Source organism: Salmo salar, chromosome 10 (genome assembly GCF_965601325.2).
Source record: "Salmo salar chromosome 10, fSalSal1, whole genome shotgun sequence".
In the NCBI taxonomy this organism is placed as follows: domain Eukaryota; kingdom Metazoa; phylum Chordata; class Actinopteri; order Salmoniformes; family Salmonidae; genus Salmo; species Salmo salar.
The window spans coordinates 11,500,644-11,527,635 of record NC_138300.1 but is presented as its reverse complement, the minus strand read 5'-3'; the positions used below and the strand labels follow the sequence as shown (position 1 = coordinate 11,527,635).

Here is a 26,992-nt window from a genome sequence, read left to right as displayed (position 1 = left end):
GTGTGGTCATAATCATTATTTTAGTAATCCATCCATGGTAGAGCTACCATTCTTTCGGTTTTCACTCCAACCCTTATCTAGCGCATCTGATTTAATTAATTAGCTGGTTGATAAACTGAATCAGGTTAGTTAAAAGTGGGGTTGGAACGAAAACCTACAGGAAGGTAGCTCTCCAGGAACAGAGTTGGAGAGCCCTCGCCTATGCCATAAACAGCAAGCCAGGGTTGAATGAAATAGCCTAAACTATAGAAAAACATTTTATTGCACATTTAGGCCTAATTAAACTGATGCATTTGGCGATGTTCAACTTAAATTCACTGGCACAATGAATAATACCTTAACCATGCTCCATAGTGATAGCCTAATCTATACTTTTGGTGAATTTACGAGGCATTGTTAGATACAGATGACCATATATAGCCTATGCGCACGGTACTGTCTATGTCTGCCCTGATCCTCTCTCTCTCTCCGTCGCCTGCTCCTCTTCGCTAGTGTTTGGTCTTCGGTCTGTTGTGTGTAGAATAGCTCAGCCCACTCATTGATTGTCCCTACATGGCAAGACAAGAAATTGCGATAGCCTACATTTTATGATCACCGATGCACGGTTCTGACTGTCTGCCTAGTGGCCGACATGCCTACCTATGCCTGGCTGTGGCTCTCTATCTCTCCCTCGCTAGCTCGCTCTATCTTTTGCTGTGCTAGATGCGAGAGTTTGTGTTTTTGAAATATACAAGGGAAATAGTTTCCTCCGTTGCAAAAATACTGAACCTTAGGAGTCGAGGAGTCAATTCCGAAGCTTGACACCAAGAAATGCGAGTCGGCGGGCAAGGACTCGGAGGAATCGATTATTTTGGAGTCGACTCCCCATGGAATGTGCATAAGGCCTATTAGATGAGGTGCAGTCAACTTCGTCTGATGACTTGTGTTTGACAGCGACGCTCTGCTGTAGAAAGGTAGGCAACATGTTACGTTTTTTGAAACTGAAAAAAACAGGTCATTGTAGGCTGTTATAGAATATTCAAATATTCACTCTTTACAAAGTTGTTATGCCTTTTTAACATATTTACGGAGCCTATGGATGTATCTTCTTTCAGTGGACAATACTTTAAGTGTTATGCCTGTGCCTAGTCTACATTAAATGGTATTGTAAACAATTTCTTAAGAAATGATCATGTCTTTTTTATTTGAGACTACTATAGATGTGTTTTGTTTGCGTATTGCTGTTCTTACAGCTTCGTGATGGAATTGTTTTTCAAATTAATTGTGTCAAGCTGTCAAGCAATCCCAAGCTTTGCCTAAAACAATAAGGGTAGACCTGGCCATGGGACCATCCCAGCTAACACATTTGGTTCCTTGTAAATTGTGGGAATGTACGTTTTTGGTTTCCCATTTGTTCTGGGAACTATGCCATACGTTTCCTGACCGGTAAAAACTGAACGTTTTTTTTAAACATTCTGAGAATGGAAGTGAATATTGACATATTCTGGGAGCATACATTTTTAGGTTGCAGGGAGGTCCTGAAAACGTTTTACTATGGGTTCTCTGAAAGTTTTCCTGGGAGATTTAATTAACTGAGAATGGAAATTATAGGTTATCATTTTCTATAGTAGAGTAGGGCAGGACGTGACAGGGGGTGGGTGGTGGGGGGGGGGGGTACTCTCACGTCCTGACCCTAGTAAGATGTCATTTTCTATAGTAGAGTAGGGCAGGGTGTGTTTTGGGTTGTTCTATGTTTTCTATTTCTATGTTTAAGTTCTAGTTTTCCTATGTTGGGATTGTTTGGGTTGATCTCTAATTGGAGGCAGCTGATCCTCGTTGCCTCTGATTTAGAGATCATATTTAAGTAGGGGTTTTTCTCTTCCTGTTTTGTGGGTTATCTTTTGAGTAATGTTTTCCTCTCTGCGTCACGGTTTGTTGTTTTTGTGTATTCAAGTATTTTTTTGTGTATGACATTTAGTTTCACAAAGTGTGGAACTACGAACACGCTGCATTTTGGTCCGATCCTTCAAACAGCCGTGACAAATACGAAGAAAATAAAATTGTATTTTGTCAAGTTCCTTAAATGTGTTGAGAATGTTCCATGGCATGCAATTCCCAGAACATTGTGGGAAGGTAGTATGCAAAATAACCATAGGACAACCACGCTCTAAGAAACATATGGATCTCAGAACGTTATGCTAGCTGGCATGTCTATGTTCCCTTAGCCCCATGTTCCCTCAGCTCTACGTTTCCTCAGTATTTCCCTCACACTATTTCCCTCACACTATGTTCCCTCAGCCCCATGTTTACCCAGCCATATGTTCTATCTTCTAAACCAGGCGTTAGCAAGCCAAATGAGAGGAAAAACAGATTGTAACCCTGTTTAAGGGGTGGGGGGGGCGACAGAAAAGAGGCACATTATAGACAGAAACGTGATGGTATGTGAACAAAAATATTTTTCACATCCTTGAAGTACACAGATCTTTTGGTAACTTGATTCACTGTTGCCTGAATCAATAAATAAGGACCATCAATAACAGATGTATGTTTATTGTAACACATTTTTGTACTTTGAATAAAACTGCTCAGAGAAAGCATTAAAAACCATTTTTACTTGAGTAATCTCATAAAATGCAATTCCGCTGTAATATTGACAAAAGGTCATGGTCATCATGATTGAACATATTCAGTAGGTCCCATACCCTTACATATTCATGGATGCTGAAATAATCCTGATTTTCTACCTTAATACAAACATTTGTGCCAATTTGATTGAAATTGGTTCCGTGGGTACTGAGGGAAAATGGGGGTGAGGGAAAATGGGGCTGAGGGAACATAGAGCTTAGGGCTGAGTGAATATCGGGCAGACCCCCAGGTCATGTGAAAACGATGCAGTAGGCCCTATAGGCTATTTTAAACTGGTTAGGCTACTGTAAATTGACCACAGACAGACTTATAAAACTATACATTACAGTAAACGGTTCTCATTTAAACAATTTGAAAGCTCTAAATCACTTCCATAAAACTAACATCTAAATTCACATGTCATAAAACTGTTGACTGAACACAGCGCACCTGTTTCCAATTTATTTGTTTTCTTTAAAATGATTTTATTTAACCATTATTTAACTAGGCAAGTCAGTTAAGAACACCATTCTTATTTACAATGATGGCCTACTTATCCTGCTGCCCATTCTCTAAAACTGTTGAGCATTTTATGGTATTTTCTAGTAGATGTAGAGACCGATTGTTAACACAGATGAGAAGGCATCTGGCAGACAACAATATCAGATTTCAAATTCAAAATGTGATTAACAAACCCAATTTTAGTTATTATGGAAAGATGCTGCTTTCCTAACTACTAGAAATTGGAGACCGGCTACATTAGATGATAGCGCCATGATTACGTTTTTCCTGACCTCCTGATCATAAAAGGAAAAACATAACATAGTAATTTAGGCCTTTTAGAGGTGGCATGCATTAAAAATGGTGCAATCCATACATACACCATTATACCTGTTGCAATGAATAATTGTTGTGATAGTAATTATCGTCTTTAATTTATCTCGTCCTCTCTCTTTGGTGCATTTATCCAGTGGTAATCGACTCTCATTAGTTGGAAAACAAAATTGAATGAGTATAGAAATGAGGATGATGATAGTGGCTGAGTGCTTCGGTGTAATTACTCTTGTGACTGTGTAGTATAATCATGGAGGTAGACAGGGAAGCCTGGTTGCAACATCTCCCTCATAATGCATCCAATTCCTCCAAGGAATACAGGCGAAATTTGACCTGATACCAGTTTGCAGCCTGCTCCCAGAAAGACTGGAGGTCTAGCCATAGCTGGAAGGGTCTCATATAGTAAATAAAATCAGTAACTCCATCTCAGCAACCCCAACTATCTACTAAGCAACTAATATTGAGCTGAACCCTTCTCTCTCTCTCTGTGTTCAATATTTGATTGGTGAACTTCTCTGATACGTTTTCTTATTTATATGATCTACTGGAGCATATGGACGTTCTGGCCGCAGTGATTTGGGTTCATACCTTCATTGCATTTAGAACAAGTTCCTCAGTGATAGCATTCTAGGATGTCATTTGGAGAATCTGTTTCCTGTTTTTTACATTTTGAGATATTTCAGGTCCAAGCCAAAATATGTTTAAAGGGTAGAATTTGATAGTGCATATGTGTTTCCTGGGGTTGTTTAACAACCATCCTCAAATTCTGTTAGCATTCACTATTTGCGCCTCCCTTATCATGTCCCCATGATAAGGGAGGCTTTAAAATTTCCATTTCATTTGATTGCAATAGTGAATGACTAGTAAACGGACCTCTGAAAAGTAAGTTTTGCTTAAGGACATTAAGTACATTTTGATGTAACGTTAACTGCATTTCCTGCCAAGAGATACTACAGGCTATGACAGTTATGTTTGTATGTTCACTGTCTCCCGCACTATGGAATCCATGGGGTTAAAGTCTCTATCAACCATAAATTATAGTTGTCTTGAAAGGCTTGATTAAAGGGATAATCCACCCCTAAAAATAAAAATCATGACAATGATTTTCACATGTTGCTACCAACCTTGTTATAACTGCAACATTAAACATTTGTTCACGAAAAATATTGTTTTTACATAGTGTTATTTAACACTAACACTGTTAATCATATGAATTAGTGGTTTGGGGTAGATTATTCCAATATGAAAAAAGATTGCAGTCAGAATCCAATATAACTGCAGTTAGTGTGACATGGTAAGGTTGGACCAAGGTGCAGAGAAGAGACCAGACGAGGAATCAGTGGTTAAAGATAAACATAATACTTTACTGAGAAACTGTAGCTGCAGGATCACAGTACACTTGGGAAAAAAACAACAAACACTACGTCTCGAAAATTCACCCAGGAAACAACCCCACACGGTAAACAATTCAAGCTTCTGCTACATAGGAAACCAGAAAAACGCACCTCTTTTAACAGGGCAACAATCATGAAATAATAAGACACACCTGAGTCCAATAAAAGTCTCTAGGGTGGTCTCTGCCTCCCCCTGGTGCCAGGAGGAACCATGACAGTTAAAGTGCAGTATAACTGCATTAAGCTGCAAATACTGCCTCCAAAATAATAATAATTATTTATTTATTTTTTGCAGTAATTTTGCAGTGTAACTGCAGATAGAGTGCAGTATAACGAAGTTCAACTGCAGTACACTCCAGTTATTCTGCAACTACAGCATCCAAAGTATCAGAGTCAACTGCAGTTAGGGCTCTCTTTTACTGCAGTTTCAAAACGGCAATCTTTTTTGTAAGGGGTCTGCTGTTTAAACAGTGTCAGCATGATAAGATAAGCCAGGTGGCAACAGCCTGATCGCTCTGTTTAATAAAAGTGTAAATGTAGCAATCAGACTGGTTCCACCAGGCTATGGAAAGACTAAGACAGACCACTTTTTCAGTAGTGGGGGGGGATACAGTTACATATTGCAATTAAAATATATATACAGTGGGGGGAAAAAAGTATTTGATCCCCTGCTGATTTTGTATGTTTGCCCACTTAAAAAGAAATTATCAGTCTATAATTTTAATGGTAGGTTTATTTGAACAGTGAGAGACAGAATAAAATCCAGAAAAACGCATGTCAAAAATTTTATAAAATGATTTGCATTTTAATGAGGGAAATAAGTATTTGACCCCTCTGCAAAACATGACTTAGTACTTGGTGGCAAAACCCTTGTTGGCAATCAGAGTTCAGACGTTTCTTGTAGTTGGCCACCAGGTTTGCACACATCTCAGGAGGGATTTTGTCCCACTCCTCTTTGCAGATCTTCTCCAAGTCATTAAGGTTTCGAGGCTGACGTTTGGCAACTCGAACCTTCAGCTCCCTCCACAGATTTTCTATGGGATTAAGGTCTGGAGACTGGCTAGGCCACTCCAGGACCTTAATGTGCTTCTTCTTGAGCCACTCCTTTGTTGCCTTGGCCGTGTGTTTTGGGTCATTGTCATACTGGAATACCCATCCACGACCCATTTTCAATGCCCTGGCTGAGGGAAGGAGGTTCTCACCCAAGATTTGACGGTACATGGCCCCGTCCATCGTCCCTTTGATGCGGTGAAGTTGTCCTGTCCCCTTAGCAGAAAAACACCCCCAAAGCATAATGTTTCCACCTCCATGTTTGACAGTGGAGATGGTGTTCTTGGGGTCATAGGCAGCATTCCTCCTCCTCCAAACACGGCGAGTTGAGTTGATGCCAAAGAGCTCCATTTTGGTCTCATCTGACCACAACACTTTCACCAGTTGTCCTCTGAGGAGGAGGAATGCTGCCTATGACCCCAAGAACACCATCCCCACCGTCAAACATGGAGGTGGAAACATTATGCTTTGGGGGTGTTTTCCTGCTAAGGGGACAGAACAACTTCACCGCATCAAAGGGACGATGGACGGGGCCATGTACCGTCAAATCTTGGGTGAGAATCTCCTTCCCTCAGCCAGGGCATTGAAAATGGGTCGTGGATGGGTATTCCAGCATGACAATGACCCAAAACACACAGCCAAGGCAACAAAGGAGTGGCTCAAGAAGAAGAACATTAAGGTCCTGGAGTGGCCTAGCCAGTCTCCATACCTTAATCCCATAGAAAATCTGTGGAGGGAGCTGAAGGTTCGAGTTGCCAAACATCAGTATCGAAACCTTAATGACTTGGAGAAGATCTGCAAAGAGGGGTGGGAAAAAATCCCTCCTGAGATGTGTGTAAACCTGGTGGCCAACTACAAGAAACGTCTGAACTCTGATTGCCAACAAGGGTTTTGCCACCAAGTACTAAGTCATGTTTTGCAGAGGGGTCAAATACTTATTTCCCTCATTAAAATGCAAATCATTTTATAAAATTTTTGACATGCGTTTTTCTGGATTTTTTTGTTGTTATTCTGTCTCTCACTGTTCAAATAACCTACCATTAAAATTATAGACTGAGAATTTCTTTGTCAGTGGGCAAACATACAAAATCAGCAGGGGATCAAATACTTTAATCCCTCACTGTATATATATTGGTTACTACATGATTCCATATATGTTATTTCAATTTTTTTGATGTCTTCACTATTATTCTGCAATGTAGAAAATAAGAAAAATAAAGAAAAACCCTTGAATGAGTAGGTGTGTCCAAACTTTTGACCGGCACTGTACGTTTGAAGAAGGACTGCCACTTAAGTGCTGTGGTTGTTTTGTAAAGTATAGTGGATGGTGGGGGTCTACTTGGGGTGAGTTGGTCCTCTGAGAGAGTGAAATGGGATGTGTGTAGGCCCCACGCACACCTCAGAGAAGTGTTTGATGCCCTCCCAGTCACCCTATCCCAATCCCCCAGACAAAGCCCCTCTCCTTTCTCACCAATAACCACCATTATATCTTAGTTCTAATAACAAACAAGGAATACTAATGATTCACCATCCTTTCCTAATCTGTCCAAAACTCATATTCATTTTACAATGGGTTTACAAGACATAAAAAGTATATATTTATACATTTAAGTCCTTTCTTCTCTCTCTCCCGAACCAAATCCATCCCTCTCCACCACCTCCTCCCTGTTCTCCCCCCTTTACCCCACCCAAGCCAAGCTTATTCCCACTTCCCCTTGCCCCACCCCCAAGCCAAGCTTGTCCCATCCTTACCCACCCTTGCCCCCCAAGCCAAAACAAATGTTCTCTCTTGTCTCTCTGCATTAGACATATACTAAGCAATAAGTTTGGAACATCAAATTGCAATACAATTGCAGTATTGTATCACAATACATGTAGAATATTGATAATCACAATACATATCGTCTCGGCACCTAAGTATCGTGTTAATATTGTATCGTGAGGTCTCTGGCAGTTCCCAGCCAGTTTCCATGTTTTTCATCAGAAACTAGATGTTTGAAAGCTGTAAGTAGTTTTTTAGGTCAGTCGAGTGTCATTATTCCAGTTTTGGAGTAATTACACTCAGCCACAACAGTTCAGCCACAACATATTATATAGTCTCTGCTGAATGGAAGTGTACAACGTTTATGATTCTGTCCTCTGAAGTAAACCAAAATTTCATAAACTTTGTCTACACATTTCTGACTAAGCCAAAATTCTGTCTTCTCATTTGTCAGGGTGAAGAAAAAAGACGATGGAAATCTTCAAAATGGACTAGTTCCTCCTTCTCTTCTGAAGTGCGTTGGGAATAGCCAAACCGCCTCCAGCCACAATGAACCACTCTAACGAGTCGACCCCACTGTGCTTTTCCATCAACAGTCCCCCCTTCAACTACACCCACACCATTGCTTCCGCCTACTTCTCATCAGTGTTTAGTGCACTGGGCCTCACCTTCAACCTCATCGCCTTCGTGGTCCTCCTGAAGTCCTTCCCACGCACGCAAAGCCGGTCACACTCCTCCTTCCTCATCTTCCTCTGCGGCCTGGTGTTTACCGACTTCATGGGCCTCCTGGTCACCGGCTCCATCGTGGTCTCCTTCCACTTCACCCAGTTCAACTGGCGCCGCCTGGACCCGCACTGCCACTTCTGCAACTTCATGGGCATGTCTATGGTCTTCTACGGTCTGTGCCCGCTGCTGCTGGGGGCCACCATGGCCATGGAGCGTTTCGTGGGCATCAATCGGCCATTCGCCCGCTCGACCAGCATGATGACCAAGTCGCGGGCCGTGTCCATAGTGCTGATGGTATGGGCAGGGGCGGGGTGCATCTCACTGCTGCCCCTGGTTGGCATGGGGAGCTACCACATGCAGATACCGGGCTCCTGGTGCTTCTTTAAAATTAGCTCAGAGGCAAGCGACATGGCCTTTTGCCTGCTTTTCTCGCTGGTGGGGCTGCTGTCCATCGCCGTGTCCTTCCTGCTCAATACAATAAGCGTGGTGACCCTGGTCAAGGTGTGCTGCAGCCAGGATGCTAGGCAGCGGCGCCGCGACTACGAGGTGGAGATGATGGTGCAGCTCATCTGGATCATGATGATTGCTTCCATCTGCTGGTGCCCCCTGCTGGTAAGTGGCGGCCTATGGTACTCTGTCAACACATGCACACACAGAAAAAGTAAATACATTGCCTTCAGAAAGTATTAATACATCTTGATTTATTCCACATTTTGTTTTGTTACAGCCTGAATTCAAAATGAATAAAAATGTAAATTTTTCTCACCCATCTACACACAATACCCCTTAATGACAAAGTGAAGACATGTTTTTAGAAATGTTTGAAAATGTATTGAAAATGAAATACAGATATCTCATTTACATAAGTATTCACACCCCTTTGGCAGCGATTACTGCTGTGAGTACTTCTGGGTAAGTCTCTAAGAGCATTGCACACCTGGATTGTTAAATATTTATTATTAAAAAAATTCTTTAAGCTCTGTTAAGTTGGTTGTTGATCATTGCTAGACAGCCATTTTCAAGTCTTGTTATAGATTTTCAAGCCGACTTAAGTCAAAACTGTAACTAGGCCACTCAGGAACATTCAATGTTGTCTTGCTAACCAACCCCAGTGTATATTTGGCCTGCTGAAAGGTGAATTTGTCTCCCAGTGTCTGTTGGAAAACGGGCTGAATCAGGTTTTCCTTTAGGATTTTGCCTCTACTTAGCTCTATATTATTTCATTTATTTGTATCCTAGTCCTTATCCTTTAACCTACAAGCATACCCATAACATGATGCAGCCACCACCATGCTTTAAAATATGAAGAGTGATGTGTCGTGTTGGATTTGCCCCAAACATAATGCTTTGTATTCAGGACATAAAGTTAATTTCTTTGCCACATTTTTTGCAGTTTTACTTTAGTGACTTATTGCAAACAGATGAATGTTTTGAAATATTTGTATTCTGTACATGCTTCATTCTTTCACGTAGGTTAATATTGTGGAGTAACTAAAATGTTGTTGATCCATCCTACATTTTCTCATATCACAGCCATTAAACTCTGTAACTGTTTTAAAGTCACCATTGGCTCATGGTAAAATCCCTGAGCGGAATCTTTCCTCTCTGGCAACTGAGTTAGTGTCACACCCTGATCTGTTTCACCTGTCTTTGCTTGTCTCCACCCCCCTCCAGGTGTTGCCCATCTTCCCCATTGTATTTATACAGGTGTTCTCTGTCTGTTGCCAGTTTGTTTTTATTTGTCAAGCCTACCAGCGGTTTTCCCCTGCTCCTGTCTGTTTCTAGTTCCAGTTTTCTAGTTTTCCCAGTTTTCACCATTCTGCCTGCCCTGAGCCTGCCTGCTGTTTCTGTACCTTGTCACACCACACTGGATTATTGACCTCTGCCTGCCCTGACCCCGAGACTGCCTGCCGTTCTCTACCTTTTGGACTCTGATATGGATTACTGACCTCTGCATGCCATTGACTTGTCGTTTTGCCTGCCCCCTGTTCTAGTAATAAACTTTTATTACTTTGACATTGTCTACATCTGGGTCTTCCCTGAAACGTGATAGTGAGGAAGGACGCCTGTATCTTTGTAGTGACTGGGTGTATTGATACACCATCCAAAGTGGCATTAATAACTTCACCATGCTCAAAAGGATATTCAATGTCTGCTTTTATTATTTCTACCCATCTACTAATATGTGCCCATCTTTGTGAGGCATTGGAAAACCTCCCTGGTCTTTGGTTGAATCTGTGTTTGAAATTCACTGCTCGACTGAGGGACCCTACAGATAATTGTATGTGTAGAGAGATGTGGTAGTCATTTCAAAACCATGTTAAACACTATTATTGCACACAGAGTGAGTCCATGCAACTTATGTGACTTGTTAAGCAAATTTGTACTCCTGAACTTATTTAGGCTTGCCATAACAAAGATGTTGAATACTAATTGACTCAAGACATTTCCACTTTTTTTATTTGTAATTATTTCTGAAATCATAATTCCACTTTGACTTTATGGGGTATTGTGTGTAGGCCAGTGACAATACATCTCAAATTAATACATTTTAAATTCAAGCTGTAACACAACAAAATGTGGAAAAAGTCAAGGCGTGTGAATACTTTCTGAAGGCACTGCACAGTATATATGCACGTAGGTCAGGAGAACATGATATCCTCTCAAACACATTTTAATCATCACTCAGTATTTATATGTGAGAAAGTTTTTGTAATTTCTAAGCTGGAATCCTTAGCTGTGAAACTGCCACGTCCGTTTTCGATATTACTACAACAAAGACGTTACCTTAAACAACGAACACTGTTTTTTTCCCCCTGACATGATTGCACATGCGATAGTGCATACCCTGCGGCGCTATGATCTTTTTCTACCACGATGCAGGATGCTCCTCCGCCCCATTTCAAAAACAAAACAGTTACAAATGCGCCTGGGGCGAATAGTGCCGCTGTTTCACCTGCTGTGGATTTCAAATTGAATGCAATGTACCATCATTGTCTACTGACTATGACACAAATATTAATTTCCAAAGTTTGCTGCTTCAGTGTCTTTAGAAATGTTTGTCAGATGTTACTATGGAGTACTGAACTATAATTACAAGCATTTCATAAGTCTCAAAGGCTTTTATTGACAATTACATAAAGTTGATGCAAAGAGACAATATTTGCAGTGTTGACCCTTCTTTTTCAAGACCTCTGCAATTCGCCCTGGCATGCTGTCAATTAACTTCTGGGCCACATCCTGACTGACGGCAGCCCATTCTTGCATAATCAATGCTTGGAGTTTGTCAGAATTTGTGGGTTTTTGTTTGTCCACCCGCCTCTTCAGGATTGACCACAAGTTCTCAGTGGGATTAAGATCTGGGGAGTTTCCTGGCCATGGACCTAAAATATCGATGTTTTGTTCCCCGAGCCACTTAGTTATCACTTTTGCCTTATGGCAAGGTGCTCCATCATGCTGGAAAAGGCATTGTTCGTCACCAAACTGTTCCTGGATAGTTGGGAGAAGTTGCTCTCGGAGGATGTGTTGGTACTATTCTTTATACATGTCTGTGTTCTTAGGCACAATTGTGAGTGAGCGAGCCCACTCCCTTGGCTGAGAAGCAACCCCACACATGAATGGTCTCAGGATGCTTAACTGTTGGCATGACACAGGACTGATGGTAGCGCTCACCTTGTCTTCTCCGGACAAGCTTTTTCCAGATGCCCCAAACAATCAGAAAGGGGATTCATCAGAGAAAATGACTTTACCCCAGTCCTCAGCAGTCCAATCCCTGTACCTTTTGCAGAATATCAGTCTCTCCCTGATGTTTTTCCTGGAGAGAAGTGGCTTCTTTACTGCCATTCTTGACACCAGGCCACCCTCCAAAAGTCTTCACCTCACTGTGCGTGCAGATGCACTCACACCTGCCTGCTGCCATTCCTGAGCAAGCTCTGTACTGGTGGTGCCCCGATCCCGCAGCTGAATCAACTTTAGGAGACGGTCCTGGCGCTTGCTGGACTTTCTTGGGCGCCCTGAAGCCTTCTTCACAACAATTGAACTGCTCTCCTTGAAGTTCTTGATGATCCGATAAATGGTTGATTTAGGTGCAATCTTACTGGCAGCAATATCCTTGCCTGTGAAGCCCTTTTTGTGCAAAGCAATGATGGCGGCACGTGTTTCCTTGCAGGTAACCATGTTTGACAGAGGAAGAACAATGATTCCAAGCACCACCCTCCTATTGAAGCTTCCAGTCTGTTACTCGTACTCAATCAGCATGACAGCGTGATCTCCAGCCTTGTCCTCGTTAACACTCACACCTGTGTTAACGAGAGAATCACTGACATGATGTCAGCTGGTCCTTTTGTGGCAGAGCTGAAATACAGTGGAAATGTTTTTTGGGGATTCAGTTCTTTTGCAAGGCAGAGGGACTTTGCAATTAATTGCAATTCATCTGATCACTCTTCATAACATTCTGGAGTATATGCAAATTGCCATCATACAAACTGAGGCAGCAGACTGAAAATTTATATTTGTGTCATTCTCAAAACGTTTGGCCACGACTGTACTCACAGATCATAAACATAATGTTAGCTAGCGAGCCAGCCATGTAACGTCAGCTAGCTAGCTAACAGTAAGCTTTAACTTGCAATGAAAACAACTTTGACGAAATTAGAAACGTATAATATATGAAACTGTAGCTAGACTCTTACCCGGTACATGGATGAATGCTTCACAGCAGACTGCAACCCCTTTCATTATATAAGACGTTCTGTGTCGTTTCCGTTTTGTTGGTACAGCTTGCTTTGCCCGCCGTTGTTGTGTCAAGTCACTCTGGTTCACACTGACTGTGTGCAATGCCATAAGAATCATCTTAAGCTTTAGCCCCCACCCGAACTCTGACCATTTTACTCAGCCCTAGCAGAGCTGGTTTGGCTGTTTTCATGTTATCCAGAGTGTTGGTGACTATAACTGTGCTCCTGACAACAATTTAATTACACTTTTTTGCTGACATTTACTGACACCGGCCATATTCAACCGGTGTTGAGCGTTTATAAATTCATCAGTTATTCTGCGCTCTGGCACACTCAGACGAGAGTGCTCTGAAACAGTTGTGCAGTGACATTCTATTTAAATGGATACTTGCATAGTGGAGTCTTTACTACGGGATACTTTTTTTTTTTTAAAGCTGCGTTAGACAGGATTACCTAGACATACTGACCAGTTCAAATAGACAGAAGCGTGCTGTATGGCAGACCAATCCAAACGCATCTCTCAGCATGTCCAGCCCACTCATTATATCAGCCAATCATGGCTAGCAGGAAGGTTGCCATCTTTTTCTGTGGCTTAACCAACTAGGCTCGTAATTTAACAATTTTATTTGTATTTACAGATGCCATACAAGTTTGTTATTAAGGCACGTGAAAGTTCACATGTTCGAGAAGGCATTTCTGCCCCCCAAAAAAACATTTGGATTAAAAAAAAGTTTACGTTCAAACGGCTCTTCTGTGAAGTAGTGACCCGCAACATACTCCTAGTTTCCTGAAACGAGTCACATGTCTGTCAAGGGTTATTTTAACTTTTGTACACTAGAGGGTACTATATGTTGGTCATGCATCACTAGTGACGTGTGTGTGTGTGTGAGTGTGTGTGTGTGTGTGTGTGTGTGTGTGTGTGGGTAGCACAGGTGACCAGGAAGGTTTAGCACAGGTGACCAGGAAGGTTTAGCACAGGTGAGAGGAGAGCACATACAGTTCTTACCGTATCACAGATACAGTTTATAGAATAAATCTCTCTGCACATTTTCTACAGGAATGTGTTTTGGAACTATTTATATTTTATATGGGCAATAAATGGGAACTTCACCCAAGAAGAGTAACGTTTGGAAATCAGATTTTTGTTGTGTTATGGACAGCTCTCTCCTGCGCAAGTGGCTTTTCATAGGAAATCGCCACTCCAGCCACCTTCAGTCAGATATGTGACCCCTGGCTTTACATCCTGTTCCAGGAGTCAAGACTGAGGCAAAGAAAAAAAGAATATTTATAGCACCCCTGTCTTCACTCGCCCCACATTGGTTGGGACTGTCCGGACCTCATCTCGAACCTGATCATCCAAATGCCTGAATCATTCATCCACAATCATAGATGGACTTTTCTTTATTTTCGTGTTTTGTATTGTTCAATGTTCTTCATCATTAAACTCATTAACTGCACTTGCTTCCTGACTCATCTGCATCTACGTTACAGAATATTGCCTCACAGAATGGAAACAGCAGCCAACCGAGACATCTCCCAGATGGTCGGCAAACAGGGATACCTACTTCGCCAACATCACGGTCAGCTGGCGCATCTGGGAACGGAGTTCTTCAACGTCTAGATCTTCCCCAAGGGAGTCACCCCCAACGAGCGAAGGATCCTCTACAATGAGTTGACCCAGCGAGCCCGCACCCCAGCCCATTCAGCAGTCTGCCCAGGTCAGCGATGCCTGTTTGTCCCTTCCAGACAATTATGACAGGACTCCATCCAAATGCTGTGCCTTCTTCCTCCAGTGCTCCCTCAATTTTGCTCATCAAACGGGAGCCCCCAACACTGAGCGCCGACTCCAACCACGGCAGGAGGACCAGACTGCTGCGGAGTACGCCCTCCCCTTTCATACTGTGGCAGCATCCAGCTGATGGAATGAGCAGGCTCTCCTCTCCGTTTCCAGTTCAAGCACTGGATAACCAACTACTGGGATCTGGCACAGTCACACACATCACAGCACTACTCACCATCACCGTGGGAGCCCAGCACCAAGAAAGCATCACCTTCCTCATTATCCAGGCCCCCGAGATTACGGCCTGGGTACCCAGATGCCTGAAGACCTGCTTTTCCTTACCTTGTGGTTCACGTAGGTTGAGAATCCTGTGGTTTCCCTCCAGGCCGACATCCCTGAGGTTTACCAGGATGTCTGGGAGGTTTTCTCCAAGACTCACGCCACCTGTCTCCCTCCTCTTTGCCCTGGGACTGAGCTATCGACCTGCTTACAGACTCTGCGCCCCCGCGCAGCCGCATCTACCCCCTGTCGGTGGCTGAAACCAAGCCTATGAAGGAGCACATCCAGGAGGCTCTCCAAGGTTTCATCCACCTCCCCTGCATCGGCTGGCTTCTTTTTCGCAGTGGTGTAAAGTCCTTAAGTAAAAGTACTTTAAAGTACTACTTAAGTCAGTTTTTTGGGGTATTTGACTACTTTTACATCACTACATTCCTAAAGAAAATAATGTACTTATTACTCCATACATTTTCCCTGACACCCAAAAGTACTCGTTACATTTGGAATGCTTAGCAGGTTAGGAAAATGTGGTCTAATTCATATACTTATTAAGAGAACATCCCTGGTCATCCCTACGGTCTCTGATCTGGCGGACTCACTAAACACATGCTTCGTTTGTAAATTATATCTGAGTGTTGAAGTGTGCCCTATCTGTAAATAAAAAAACTAGAAAATGCGGTTGTCTGCTTTGCTTAATATGAAATGATTTGTACTTTTACTTTTTATCTTTAAGTATATTTTAGCGATTTACTTTTACTAGTATCCAAATACTTTTAGACTTTTACTCAAATAGTATTTTACTGGGTGAACTTCACTTTTACTTGAGTTATTTTCTATTAAGGTATCTTTACTTTTACTCATATGACAATTGGGTACTTTTTCCACCACTGCATCTTCATGGCCAAGGATGGGGGTCTTCTTCTGTGTACTGACTACAGAAGTCTCTTCCCCCTCCCGTTTGGTGCCGTCCGCCATTAAACAGCTGCACGGGGCCCAATTGTTTTTACCGAGCTGGACCTGCGGACTGCTAACAATTTGATCGGCATCTGAGAGGTATAAGGGCACACCCAGATGCAGACACGGGAGGCAGATGGTTTGAGTCTTGATATTTATTCAACAATCCAAACGGGGTAGGCAAGAGAATGGTCGTGGACTGGCAATGAAGCTTTTGGTCCTGGGCAGATCACTAGGACAGGATGGCCCCCACTCCAACATCAGAAGCATCAACCTCTACCATAAATTGACGGAACGGATCCGGATGGATGAGGATGGGTGCTATGGTGAAGCAATGCTTCAGGTCCATAAAGGCTCTGTCGACAGCTGGAGACCATGTGAACAGTACTTTGGGAGAGGTGAGTGCAGAGAGGGGGGCTGCCAGGTTGCTGTAACCCTGAATGAAACGGCGGTAGAAGTTAACAAAATCCAGGAAACATTGCAACTGCACCCTGGATGTAGGTTGAAGCCAATCCACCACTGCTTTCACCTTTCCAGGATCCATCTGGACATTACCCTCAACGATGACATATCCCAGAAAGGGAGTATCTGGCTCACCCATCGCCAATGATTCTCGAGGGAGCTCGGGTGGCTTCGGATCCTCTCGAAAAAACAGCCTTCGGGGACTTCCGGATTCCTTCGAAGGTGAGCGAGCCACTGTGGATGAACGACTGTGACCTAGGCCAGACACAGCGTTGTACCAGATCCTCAGTTTCTTGGCAATTTCTCGCATGGAATACCCTTCATTTCTCAGAACAGGAATAGACTGACGAGTTTCAGAAGAAGTCTTTGTTTCTAGCCATTTTGAGCCTGTAATCGAACCCACAAATGCTGATGCTCCAGATACTCAACTAGTCTAAAGAAGGCCAGTTGTATTGCTTCTTCAATCAGGACAACAGTTTTTAGCTGTGCTAACATAATTGCAAAAGGGTTTTCTAATGATCAATTAGCCTTTTAAAATGATAAACTTGGAAAAGCTAACACAACATGCCATTGGAACACAGGAGTGATGGTTGCTGATAATGGGCCTCTGTATGCCTATGTAGATATTCCATAAAAAATAAGCCGTTTCCAGCTACAATAGTCATTTACAACATTAACAATGTCTACACTGTATTTTTGATCAATTTGATATTTTAATGAGCAAAAAATGTGCTTTTCTTTCAAAAACAAGGACATTTCTAAGTGACCCCAAACTTTTGAAATGTAGTGTATATATTTTATTTAAAATTACATTTCAAAAAATCGGAGGGGGCACAAGGGCATGTGGGCATGACTCCTCCGACCGCATTGACTCACTGGCTGCTAGCTGCACTTCTGAGACACCAAGTCACTGTGGGTCTGTTAGTATTTTTGACATACAGATGTAGGATTTTTAATTGTATCACTCCTTTGTTGCTAAAAATATGCAAACTTGTAGTGTATTCAAGGTTTAGAAAGGCTTCTAAAGTTTGATTTCCATTTTAAAATTACAGACTTGATTTGCGAAAAATGTATCAACCCATACCAAAAAAAAAAAAACATTATTTGTAATACATATAATTCCCATTTTCTGTTGCTGCAGGATTATTTTCCTGCTGTAGCAAACTGGCTCAAATTAAGATCCTACATCTGTGTTAGATGCATCTGGAAAATGCAAATTATTTGCTGAACACAAGTGCATATGTCATTCCTGAGGAGTAGAGCTTGTTAGCATATCTAGCTGCTCCCAAAAGAGATTGTTGTTGCCCTGGTGCTAATGGGACTAGCAATAAGGCTAGAGGCATGCCTATATGGGAGAATGATTGCTCTGTGGACGCTTGGGCCAGTACCTCAGAGGCCCGGCCCAAATTAGCCCAGCAATGTACTCCCTGGGTGGACCAAGTCCTGGTCTCAGACATCTGTTTGTGTATGTGTTTGTGTGAAGGCCCAAGCTGCTGCACTTGTGTGTTCAAACTACTGATGACAACTCTCGCTCTTCCTCTCACTTCCTCTGTCCCTCTATCTGTTGTTTTAATTTTTCCCCTCTTTCTCATTGTCTGTCTAAATTGTTTGTCTTTCCTTCTCTCTCCTTATTCTGTCCTTTTCTCTCTATGTATCTCCATATCCATCTCTCATCCTTTTGTCTTTCTCTGTCCTTCTATTTCTTTCCCTATTACTTTATTTTTCTTTGTCTCTCTATCTACCTCTCTCCTCCCTCCTTCCCCTTACACTCCACAGGTGTTTATTACAAAGACTGTGTTTTCGGGGAGCCCACTCCGGATCCACTACCTGCTGCTCTTCATTCGCTTCGCCACCTGGAACCAAATCCTGGACCCCTGGGTGTACATCCTGTTTCGCCGCGCTGTCCTCAAGCGCCTCTACCCCCGCTGGGACTGGTCCCGGGGCTCCATCAGGAGCACCGTCTGCCGGCTCACCCGTGCCTCCGTGGGCAGCGACCCGCTAAGGGGCGGCGATGGGGGTGTGTCGGTCAAAGAGGAAGGCAAACACCAGTCGTTTAACGAGAAGGCTCCACCTTCACCGCCTTGACTGGTTCCTGTTGTGCATTGGTGTTCAACCTCGTCGGTGAAGTTATTATTTCAGAATCAGAATCACCTTTATTTTACCTGGTGATATGGTGCTGTTAGTGATAGACAACATTTAGAAACAGAATACAGACAACGGAGTTTAAAAATAGTTTACATACACTACTGGTCATAAGTTTTTGAACAGCTACTCATTCAAGGGTTGTTCTTTATTTGTAAAATGTTCCACATTGTAGAATAATAGTGAAGACATCAAAACTATGAAATAACACATGGAATCATGTAGTAACCAAAAAAGTGTTAAACAAACCAAAATATATGTTATATTTGAGATTCTTCAAAGTAGCCACCCTTTGCCTTTGACAGCTTTGCCCAGTCTTGGCATTCTCTTAACCAGCTTCAGCTGGAATGCTTTTTCACAGTCTTGAAGGAGTTCCCAGATATGCCGAGCACTTGTTGGCTGCTTTTCCTTCACTCTGAGGTCCGACTCATCCCAAACCCTCTCAATTGGGTTGAGGTCGGGGATTGTGGAGACTAGGTCATCTGATGCAGCACTCCATCACTCTCCTTCTTGGTAAAATAGCCCTTACACAGCCTGGAGGTGTGTTGGGTCAGTGTTCTGTTGAAAAACAAAGTATAGTCCCACTAAGCCCAAGCCAGATGGGATGGCATATTGCTGCAGAATGCTGTGGTAGCCATGCTAGTTAACCTATTGGGGATAGGGGGCAGTATTTGCACGGCCGGATAAAAACGTACCCGATTTAATCTGGTTACTACTCCTGCCCAGTGACTAGAATATGCATATAATTAGTAGGTTTGGATAGAAAACACTCTAAAGTTTCTAAAACTGTTTGAATGGTGTCTGAGTATAACAGAAATCATATGGCAGTCAAAACCCTGAGACAAATCCTAACAGGAAGTGGAAATCTGATTTGTGGAATCACTTCAAGCCTTTTCCATTGAAACACACAGGGACTTATTAATTATTTAGCACTTCCTAAGGCTTCCACTAGATGTCAACAGTCTTTACAAAGTGGTTTGAGTCTTCTATGGTAGAAACTGACCCAAAGAGAGGCTTGGGAAGTTGGTCACAGGGGGAGGGCCATTACTACTATGACGCGGGCACCCATGGGAACCCTTTTTGTTCCGAAACGTTTAGTAAGACAATGCAATCGTCCGCCTTGAATATTATTGAAGCTCTGGTTGAAAAAGGCCCTAAAGATTTATGTTATACAACGTTTGACATGTTTGAACGAATGTAAATATATATTTTTTGCACATTGGTGACGACAAGTCCCGCGCGCTTCAGTACATTATGAGTAGCCTTCGGAACGCGCTAACAAGAAGGAACTATTGGGACATAAATTATTAACTTTTTCAAACAAAACTACATTTGTTGTGGACCTGGGATACCTGGAAGTGCCTTCTGATGAAGATAATCAAAGGTAAGGGAATATTTACAATAGTATATTTGATTTTAGATTGTTCCAAGATGGCGCTAACATGTATCGCCTAGCCTATTTTTCTGAGCATACCATGTCGTTTATTGCAAAGTGTGATTTCCCAGTAAAGTTCTTTTTTAAATCTGGCAATGCGGTTGCATTCACGAGATGTTAATCTATAATTCTTTGAATGACAATATTACATTTTAACAATGTTTTCGAATAGTAATTTTGTAAATTGTAGCGCTGATTCACCGGAAGCATTTGAGGGAAAATATTTTCTGAATGTCACACGCCGATGTAAAATGCTGTTTTTATATATAAATATGAACTTTATCGAACAAAAATGCATGTATTGTGTAACATGATGTCCTAGGAGTCCAAATCTCAAATTTGGACTCCAGACCAAAAGACAAATTTCCACCGGTCTAATGTCCATTGCTCATGTTTCTTGGCCCAAGCAATTCTCTTCTTATTATTGGTGTCCTTTAGTAGTGATTTCTTTGCAGCAATTTGACCATGAAGGTCTGATTCACACAGTCTCCTCTGAACAGTTGATGTTGAGATGTGTCTGTGAGTTGAAGACAAATATTTATATGTACATATTCTTATTCCATCCCTTTGGATTGTGTGTATTAGGTAGTTGTTGTGGAATTGTTAGATTACTTGTTAGATATTACTGCACTGTCGGAACTAGAAGCACAAGCATTTTGCTACACTCGCATTAACATCTGCTAACCATGTGTATGTGACCAGTAAAATTTGATTTGAACTATGTGAAGCATTTATTTGGGCTGGTAACTCTAATGAACTTATCCGCTGTAGCAGAGGTAACTCTAGGTCTTCCATTCTTGTGGCGGTTCTCATGAGAGCCAGTTTCTTCATCAGCGCTTGATGGTTTTTGTGACTGCACTCGAAGAAATTTGAAAAGTTCATGAAATTTTCCGTATTGACTAACCATGTCTTAAAGTAATTTATTTTTGCTTATTTGAGCTGTTCTTTCCATAATATGGACTTGGTCTTTTACACAATAGGGCTATATTCTATATACCCCTCCCTACCTTGTGACCACACAACTTATTGGCTAAATGCATTAAGAATTAAAGAAATTCCACAAATTAACTTTTAAGAAGGCACACAAATAATTGAAATGCATTCCAGGTGACGGCCTCATGAAGCTGGTTGAGAAAATGCCAAGAATGTGCAAAGCTGTCATCAAGGCAAAGGATGGCATTTGAAGAATCTCAAATATAAAATATATTTTGATTTGTTTAACACTTTTTTTTTGGTTACTACATGATTCCAAATATGTTATTTCATTGTTTTGATATCTTCACTATTATTCTACATTGTAAAAATAAAGAAAAACCTTTCAATGAGCTTCTAAAACTTTGGGCCGGTAGTGTACATGATATACAACTAGGCAGGGTGAGCATAGAGATATAAGAGAATGAGCATATATACAAATGTACAGTATCAGTATGACTACAGTGCATTCGGAAAGTATTCATGCCCCTTGACTTTTTCCACATTTTGTTACTTTACAGCCTTGTTCCAGAATTGCTTAAATAAAACATTTTCCTTCACACAATACCCCATAATGACAAAGCGAAAACAGGTTTTTAGAAATGTTTGTACATTTATTACAAATAAAAACAGAAACCTTATTTACATAAGTATTCAGACCCTTTGCTATGAGACTCAAAATTGAGTTCAGGTGCATCCTGTTTCCATTGATTACCCTTGATGTATCTACAACATGATTGGAGTCAACCTGTGTGAAGTTTAATTGATTGGACATGATTTGGAAAGGCATATACCTGTGTATATAAGATCCCACAGTTGACAGTGTATGTCAAAGCAAAAACCAAGCCATGAGGTCGAAGGAATTGTCTGTAGAGCTCCGAGACAGGATTGTGTCGAGGCACATATCTGGGGAAGGATACAAAAATGTCTGCAGCATTGAAGATCCCCAAGAACACAAATGGAAGAAGTTTGGAACCACCAAGACTCTTCCTGGAGCTGGCCGCCCGGCCAAACTGAGCAATCGAGGGAGAAGGACCTTAGTCAGGGAGGTGACCAAGAACCTGATGGTCACTCTGACAGAGCTCTAGAGTTCCTCTGTGGAGATGGGAGAACCTTCCAGTAGGACAAGCTTCTCTGCAGCACTCAACCAATCAGGCCTTTATGGTAGAGTGGTCAGACGGAAGCCACTCCTCAGTAAAAGGCACATGACAGCCCGCTTGGAGTTTGCCAAAGGCACCTAAAGACTCTCAGACTCTCTGGTCTGATGAAACCAAGATGCACTATTTGGCCTGAATGCCTAGTGTCACGTCTGGACAGCCAAGACAACGCAGTAGTGGCTTCGGGACAAGTCTCTGAATGTCCTTGTGGTCCAGCCAGAGCCCGGACTTGAACCCGAACGAACATCTTTGGAGAGACCTGAAAATAGCTGTGCAGCAACGCTCCCCATCCAACCTGACAGTTTGAGAGGATCTGCAGAGAAGAATGAGAGAAACTCTCCAAATATAGGTGTGCCAAGCATGTAGCGTCATACCCAAGAAGACTAAATGCTGTAATCGCTGCCATAGGTGCTTCAACAAAGTACTGGGTCTTCCCTGTGGCTCAGTTGGTAGAGCATGGTGTTTGCAACGCCAGGGTTGTGGGTTTGTTTCCCATGGGGGGCCAGTACAGAGGGAAAAAAATGTATGAAATGAAATGAAATGTATGCATTCACTACTGTAAGTCGCTCTGGATAAGAGCATCTGCTAAATGACAAAAATGTAAATGTAAATGTACTGAGAAAGTGGTCTGAATACTTGTGATAGCAAACATTTCTAAAAACCTGTTTTCGCTTTGTCATTATGGGGTATTGTGTGTAGATTGATGAGGGGGGAAAACAATGTCATCCAATTTAGATTAAGGCTGTAACGTAACAAAATGTGGAAAAAGTCAATGTATGAATACTTTCTGAAGGCACTGTATATCTAAATGCAGAGATATGGACATATTGCAATGCAGTATATTGCAGTCCTTTTGTGTACAGTTCATAGATGGCTTGATGCGGTGCGTAGCATAGAGTGCATAGTCCTTTGGTCTCTATGGGCCAGATGGCTGGTTGTTGAGGGCCACAGCACAGGGGAAGAAAGATTTCAGGAGGCGGGAGATTTTGTTCATGAGTTGCATTTTTGGAGAAGGGGGTGGGAGTGGTGGGAGTGGTCGGCGATTATCTTTCCTGCACTCTTCCTTGCCATGGAGTCGTGCAGGATCTCGATGGAGGGCAGGTGGCAGCCGATGACCCTTTCTGCAGACCGGACAATGAGTTGCAGTTTGCTCTTGTAGTGGGCAGACGCAGACCCCAACAAGACGGGGATTGACTCAACGATTGATGCATAAAACCGGATCAGTCTTTTCAGCTGCTGCAAGTAGTACATCCGCTGGTGTGCTTTCTGTGATGTTGAACAACCATTTGAAGTTGTGGGAGATGATGGTCCGAAGGAATTTGAATGATGCAACAATGCTTACAGCTGAGCCATCAATCTCGAGGGTGAGAGATGTTGGGGGGGGGGGGGGGGTGTTTTCTGAAGTCAACCACCATTTCCACGGTTTTGTCTGTGAGTTCCATGTTATTGCGACTGCACCAGGCCACTAGCCAGTCAACCTCTCCACTGTACATGGACTAATCACTGTCGGTGATGAGACCAACCAGAGTGGTGTCATCTGCAAACTTGAGTAGTTTGACAGATACGTTATTGGAGGTTCAGAGTTGGTGTAGAGTAGAAGTGAGAGCACGCGTGCTTGCGGCGCTCCGAGTCCGAGTTTTCCCAGCTTCACATGTTGCATCCTGTTGGTTAGGATGTCAGTGATCCACGGACAGATGGACAGGTTCAGCTGGGACAGTTTTGTCTTGTAGCAGTTCTGGGATGATGTATTGAATGCAGAGCTAAAGTCCACAAACAAAATCCTTCCATATGTCTTGGGGTTATCGTGGTGTTTGAGGATGTAGTGAGGCCCATGTTGACAGCGTCGTCCACAGACCTGTTAGCTCTGTAGGCAAACTGCAGTGGCTCGAGGGAGCTATCAGTGATGGTTTTGAGATGGGACAGTACGAGGCGCTTTAAGGTTTTCGTGATGACTGAGGTGAACGCTACAGGTCTGTAATCATTCAGACAGGACACATTTGAGTTTTTTCAGAACTGGAACAATTATGTAAACAGGCAAGAACAGTGCATTGCTCTAGTAACTGGTTGAATATGTCCGTGAAAACGGGAGAGCTGGTCAGCGCAGTGCTTAAGTGTGGCTGGTGAGACCTTGTCCAGGCTGACAGCCTTCCTGCTGTACTGTTTCCTGAAGAGTGTTGACTGTGATTTATATAGTTTTTTTTAGGTGCTGTTTATAGAGTTCTGAAAATGGGCAGGGCTGTTGCATGGCATTGGAGCTCAGAGCTGGTTATTCCTGTGCCCTAAGCACATAGTGGGGCTCCCGAGTGGCGCAGCGGTCTAAGGCACTGCATCTCAGCGCTAGAGGCGTCACTACAGACACCCTGATTTGAATCCAGGCTGTATCACAGGGTGGCGCTTAATTAGCCCAGCGTCGCCCAGGTTTGGCCGGTATTAAGCATTGTTTAGTAGAGAACAAGGAAATGTACGCAGAGTGTGGATGTTTCTGAAGAATACACAGCACTGTCAGCTTCCATGCCAAAGACCACAAGGCCGTGGCGTGTGCGTGTGCATATGCATGTGAGTATGTGCTTGAATTTATGCCTTCATGTGAAAGTGTGTGTGTGTGCATGCGTGCGTGTACTAACTTTCTCCTGATGCTATGCAGCTGCTCTATCTAACAGAGCAACCAAGCACAGTATTCATCACCAAAGACAACATAAAGGACAACTGTCATCGGCTCTGGTGAGGTGTCTGGCCTCTGCTGGAACAGTGCCGCAGGTTGGTTGGCTGACTGCCCTTCAGACAGTATCCCTCACCTGGGCATATTTTGACTCAACACTCCTTATCTGCTTTATGACTCTTAGAGTTGACCCCCTATTCTGTCCTCAGGTTCAACTCTGGCTGATTTTCATACAGTGAAGCAGGGATGGGCCAAAGAGGTGTTTATTTTGTGGAATGTCATGGATTCACTTCCAGGGAGAGATGAGGAGAGATGTTCCCAATATATGGACACGAATGCGTCATTATTTGTTAATCATGAGCATTACTCCAATAAACTCCTCATTCATTATGTTACAAATCCTTTGAAGGATAAAATATAAAGTTCAATGCGAGGTCAACCCAAAGCTATGAAGTCAAGTGTGAAAACAGTATTATTTATGTGAAATGATGCAAGAAACAATACATATCATGCTGCATAGTTAGTTCACTGTGTATGTGTACACTAAGTGTTCAAAACATTAAGGATTTGTCGGGGCATGGACTCTACAAGGTGTTGAAAGCGTTCCACAGGGATGCAACTCATGGAAAGAGTAGGTGTCCTTAATGTTTTGTACACTCAGTGCATATCTTTGCTTTTGCAAGTCTTATTTTTTTGCAGGAAAACAGATGGGACAATGTTATGTCTGACTGTGTATATGGTGCAGATATTTTAGAGTATGTTGTGTCATGACACAGCATGTGCAATGCAGATGTAGAGTTTATACAGTGGTTGAAAGTTGGCATGTGTTTACTCCAAGGGGAAATAAAACATAAAAGGTTACACCAAAAGTTTGCTTTGTCTGTTTCGTTTTTACTACCCTTTGAAAATAAGACTGGTGCGCTCATCCAAACACTTAAATAAGTATATTTTAAAGTGTCTAGACTTTTTTTCTAAGTTGGTGTTAAAATACACTAAGTAACGGAGCATGTGTACTTATGCTGTGAATCGAAGGAACTTCCATAGAATAATATCAACTTTTATCGATACTGTAGTTGCTCTAGGAAGCACAGAAGAACTTGAGATTTACTTATAACATTTGTATTACCAATTGTAAAAACACATGAAATATGCCTAATATTTTCAGATCTCCATAGAGAAATATAACAATATGCATCAGACATTAAATGTTACTGTAAGCCTAAAACTATCACACAAAACTTTACTAGTGTTCTGGTCAAGTAAAGGTTATATGATGTCATTTTTACAAATACACACTTAAACTAGTTTATACATTTATGATTCAAAACAGGTAACTTTCCACACAAATTTGACAATTCAAGTAACTTATTTACATTCTGTTTCTAAAACAACCCACACTGATTTATAATATAAGTCTTATTTGATGAAGAAAATGAATATTTGAAATTAATTCAAAAGCCTATGACAGCAAAAGATAACGTACAAAAAATATGACAACCTTAATTTTTCAGGCAAACAAGGTACAGCAATGGACAAATGCTAGGCAATGAAAGAGGGACTTTCGAACATGTTTTTCATTTACTGTAATTACAATGAATCATCTTGAAATCATGTGTTTTTCCATTTGTATTGTATACACAATGAATTTCCTGGTTGTGAGTAGCCTGTATGTTCCCCATTATTTTGACTCAAGTTCCTTCACTGGGAAAAGGACTGTTTGACAATTATAGGGATTTAAGGAGACATTGGAATGCTTGGTATGGCCAAACAACATGACTTTACAGAATTCTAGCATACCAATATCCGATTTAACGATGTTTTCATTCACTTGACCTATACTCTTTCTCAGATGACAAGAAGATACATCTATTTACTTTAATTTCACCTGTTGCTGGAGAGATATTGTGGGTGGGTCTGTAGAAGGCACTCTTCCCTTTGGATCAAATGAATGACAACTGTGGTGGTCCCTCTATCTGAAATGAATCACAACTTTGGTGGTCCCTCTGTATCTGAAACAAACAAGCTCTTATCACTTTCTCGTTTCAGATATGG

The 26,992-nt window shown here is 42.1% G+C and overlaps 1 protein-coding gene across 3 annotated transcripts; it reads left to right on the top strand.

The window, feature by feature from the left end:
- The first annotated feature begins 323 nt into the window (after positions 1–323).
- On the top strand, positions 324–25,809 carry LOC106613504 (thromboxane A2 receptor). Of its 3 annotated transcripts, XR_014378982.1 has the most exons (5): positions 324–953; positions 8,099–8,982; positions 18,352–24,837; positions 24,926–25,038; positions 25,150–25,809. XR_014378982.1 is itself a non-coding variant. In XM_014215803.3 (3 exons), the coding sequence occupies exons 2-3, from the start codon at positions 8,194–8,196 to the stop codon at positions 18,658–18,660; spliced, it is 1,098 nt and encodes a 365-aa protein (XP_014071278.1). In that variant the 5' UTR covers positions 324–953; positions 8,099–8,193; the 3' UTR covers positions 18,661–25,809. The 3 variants fall into 3 exon arrangements, 1 of the variants encoding a protein (XP_014071278.1); XR_014378981.1 differs by having other exon boundaries at positions 18,352–25,038; XM_014215803.3 differs by having other exon boundaries at positions 18,352–25,809.
- Positions 25,810–26,992: the final 1,183 nt, after the last annotated feature.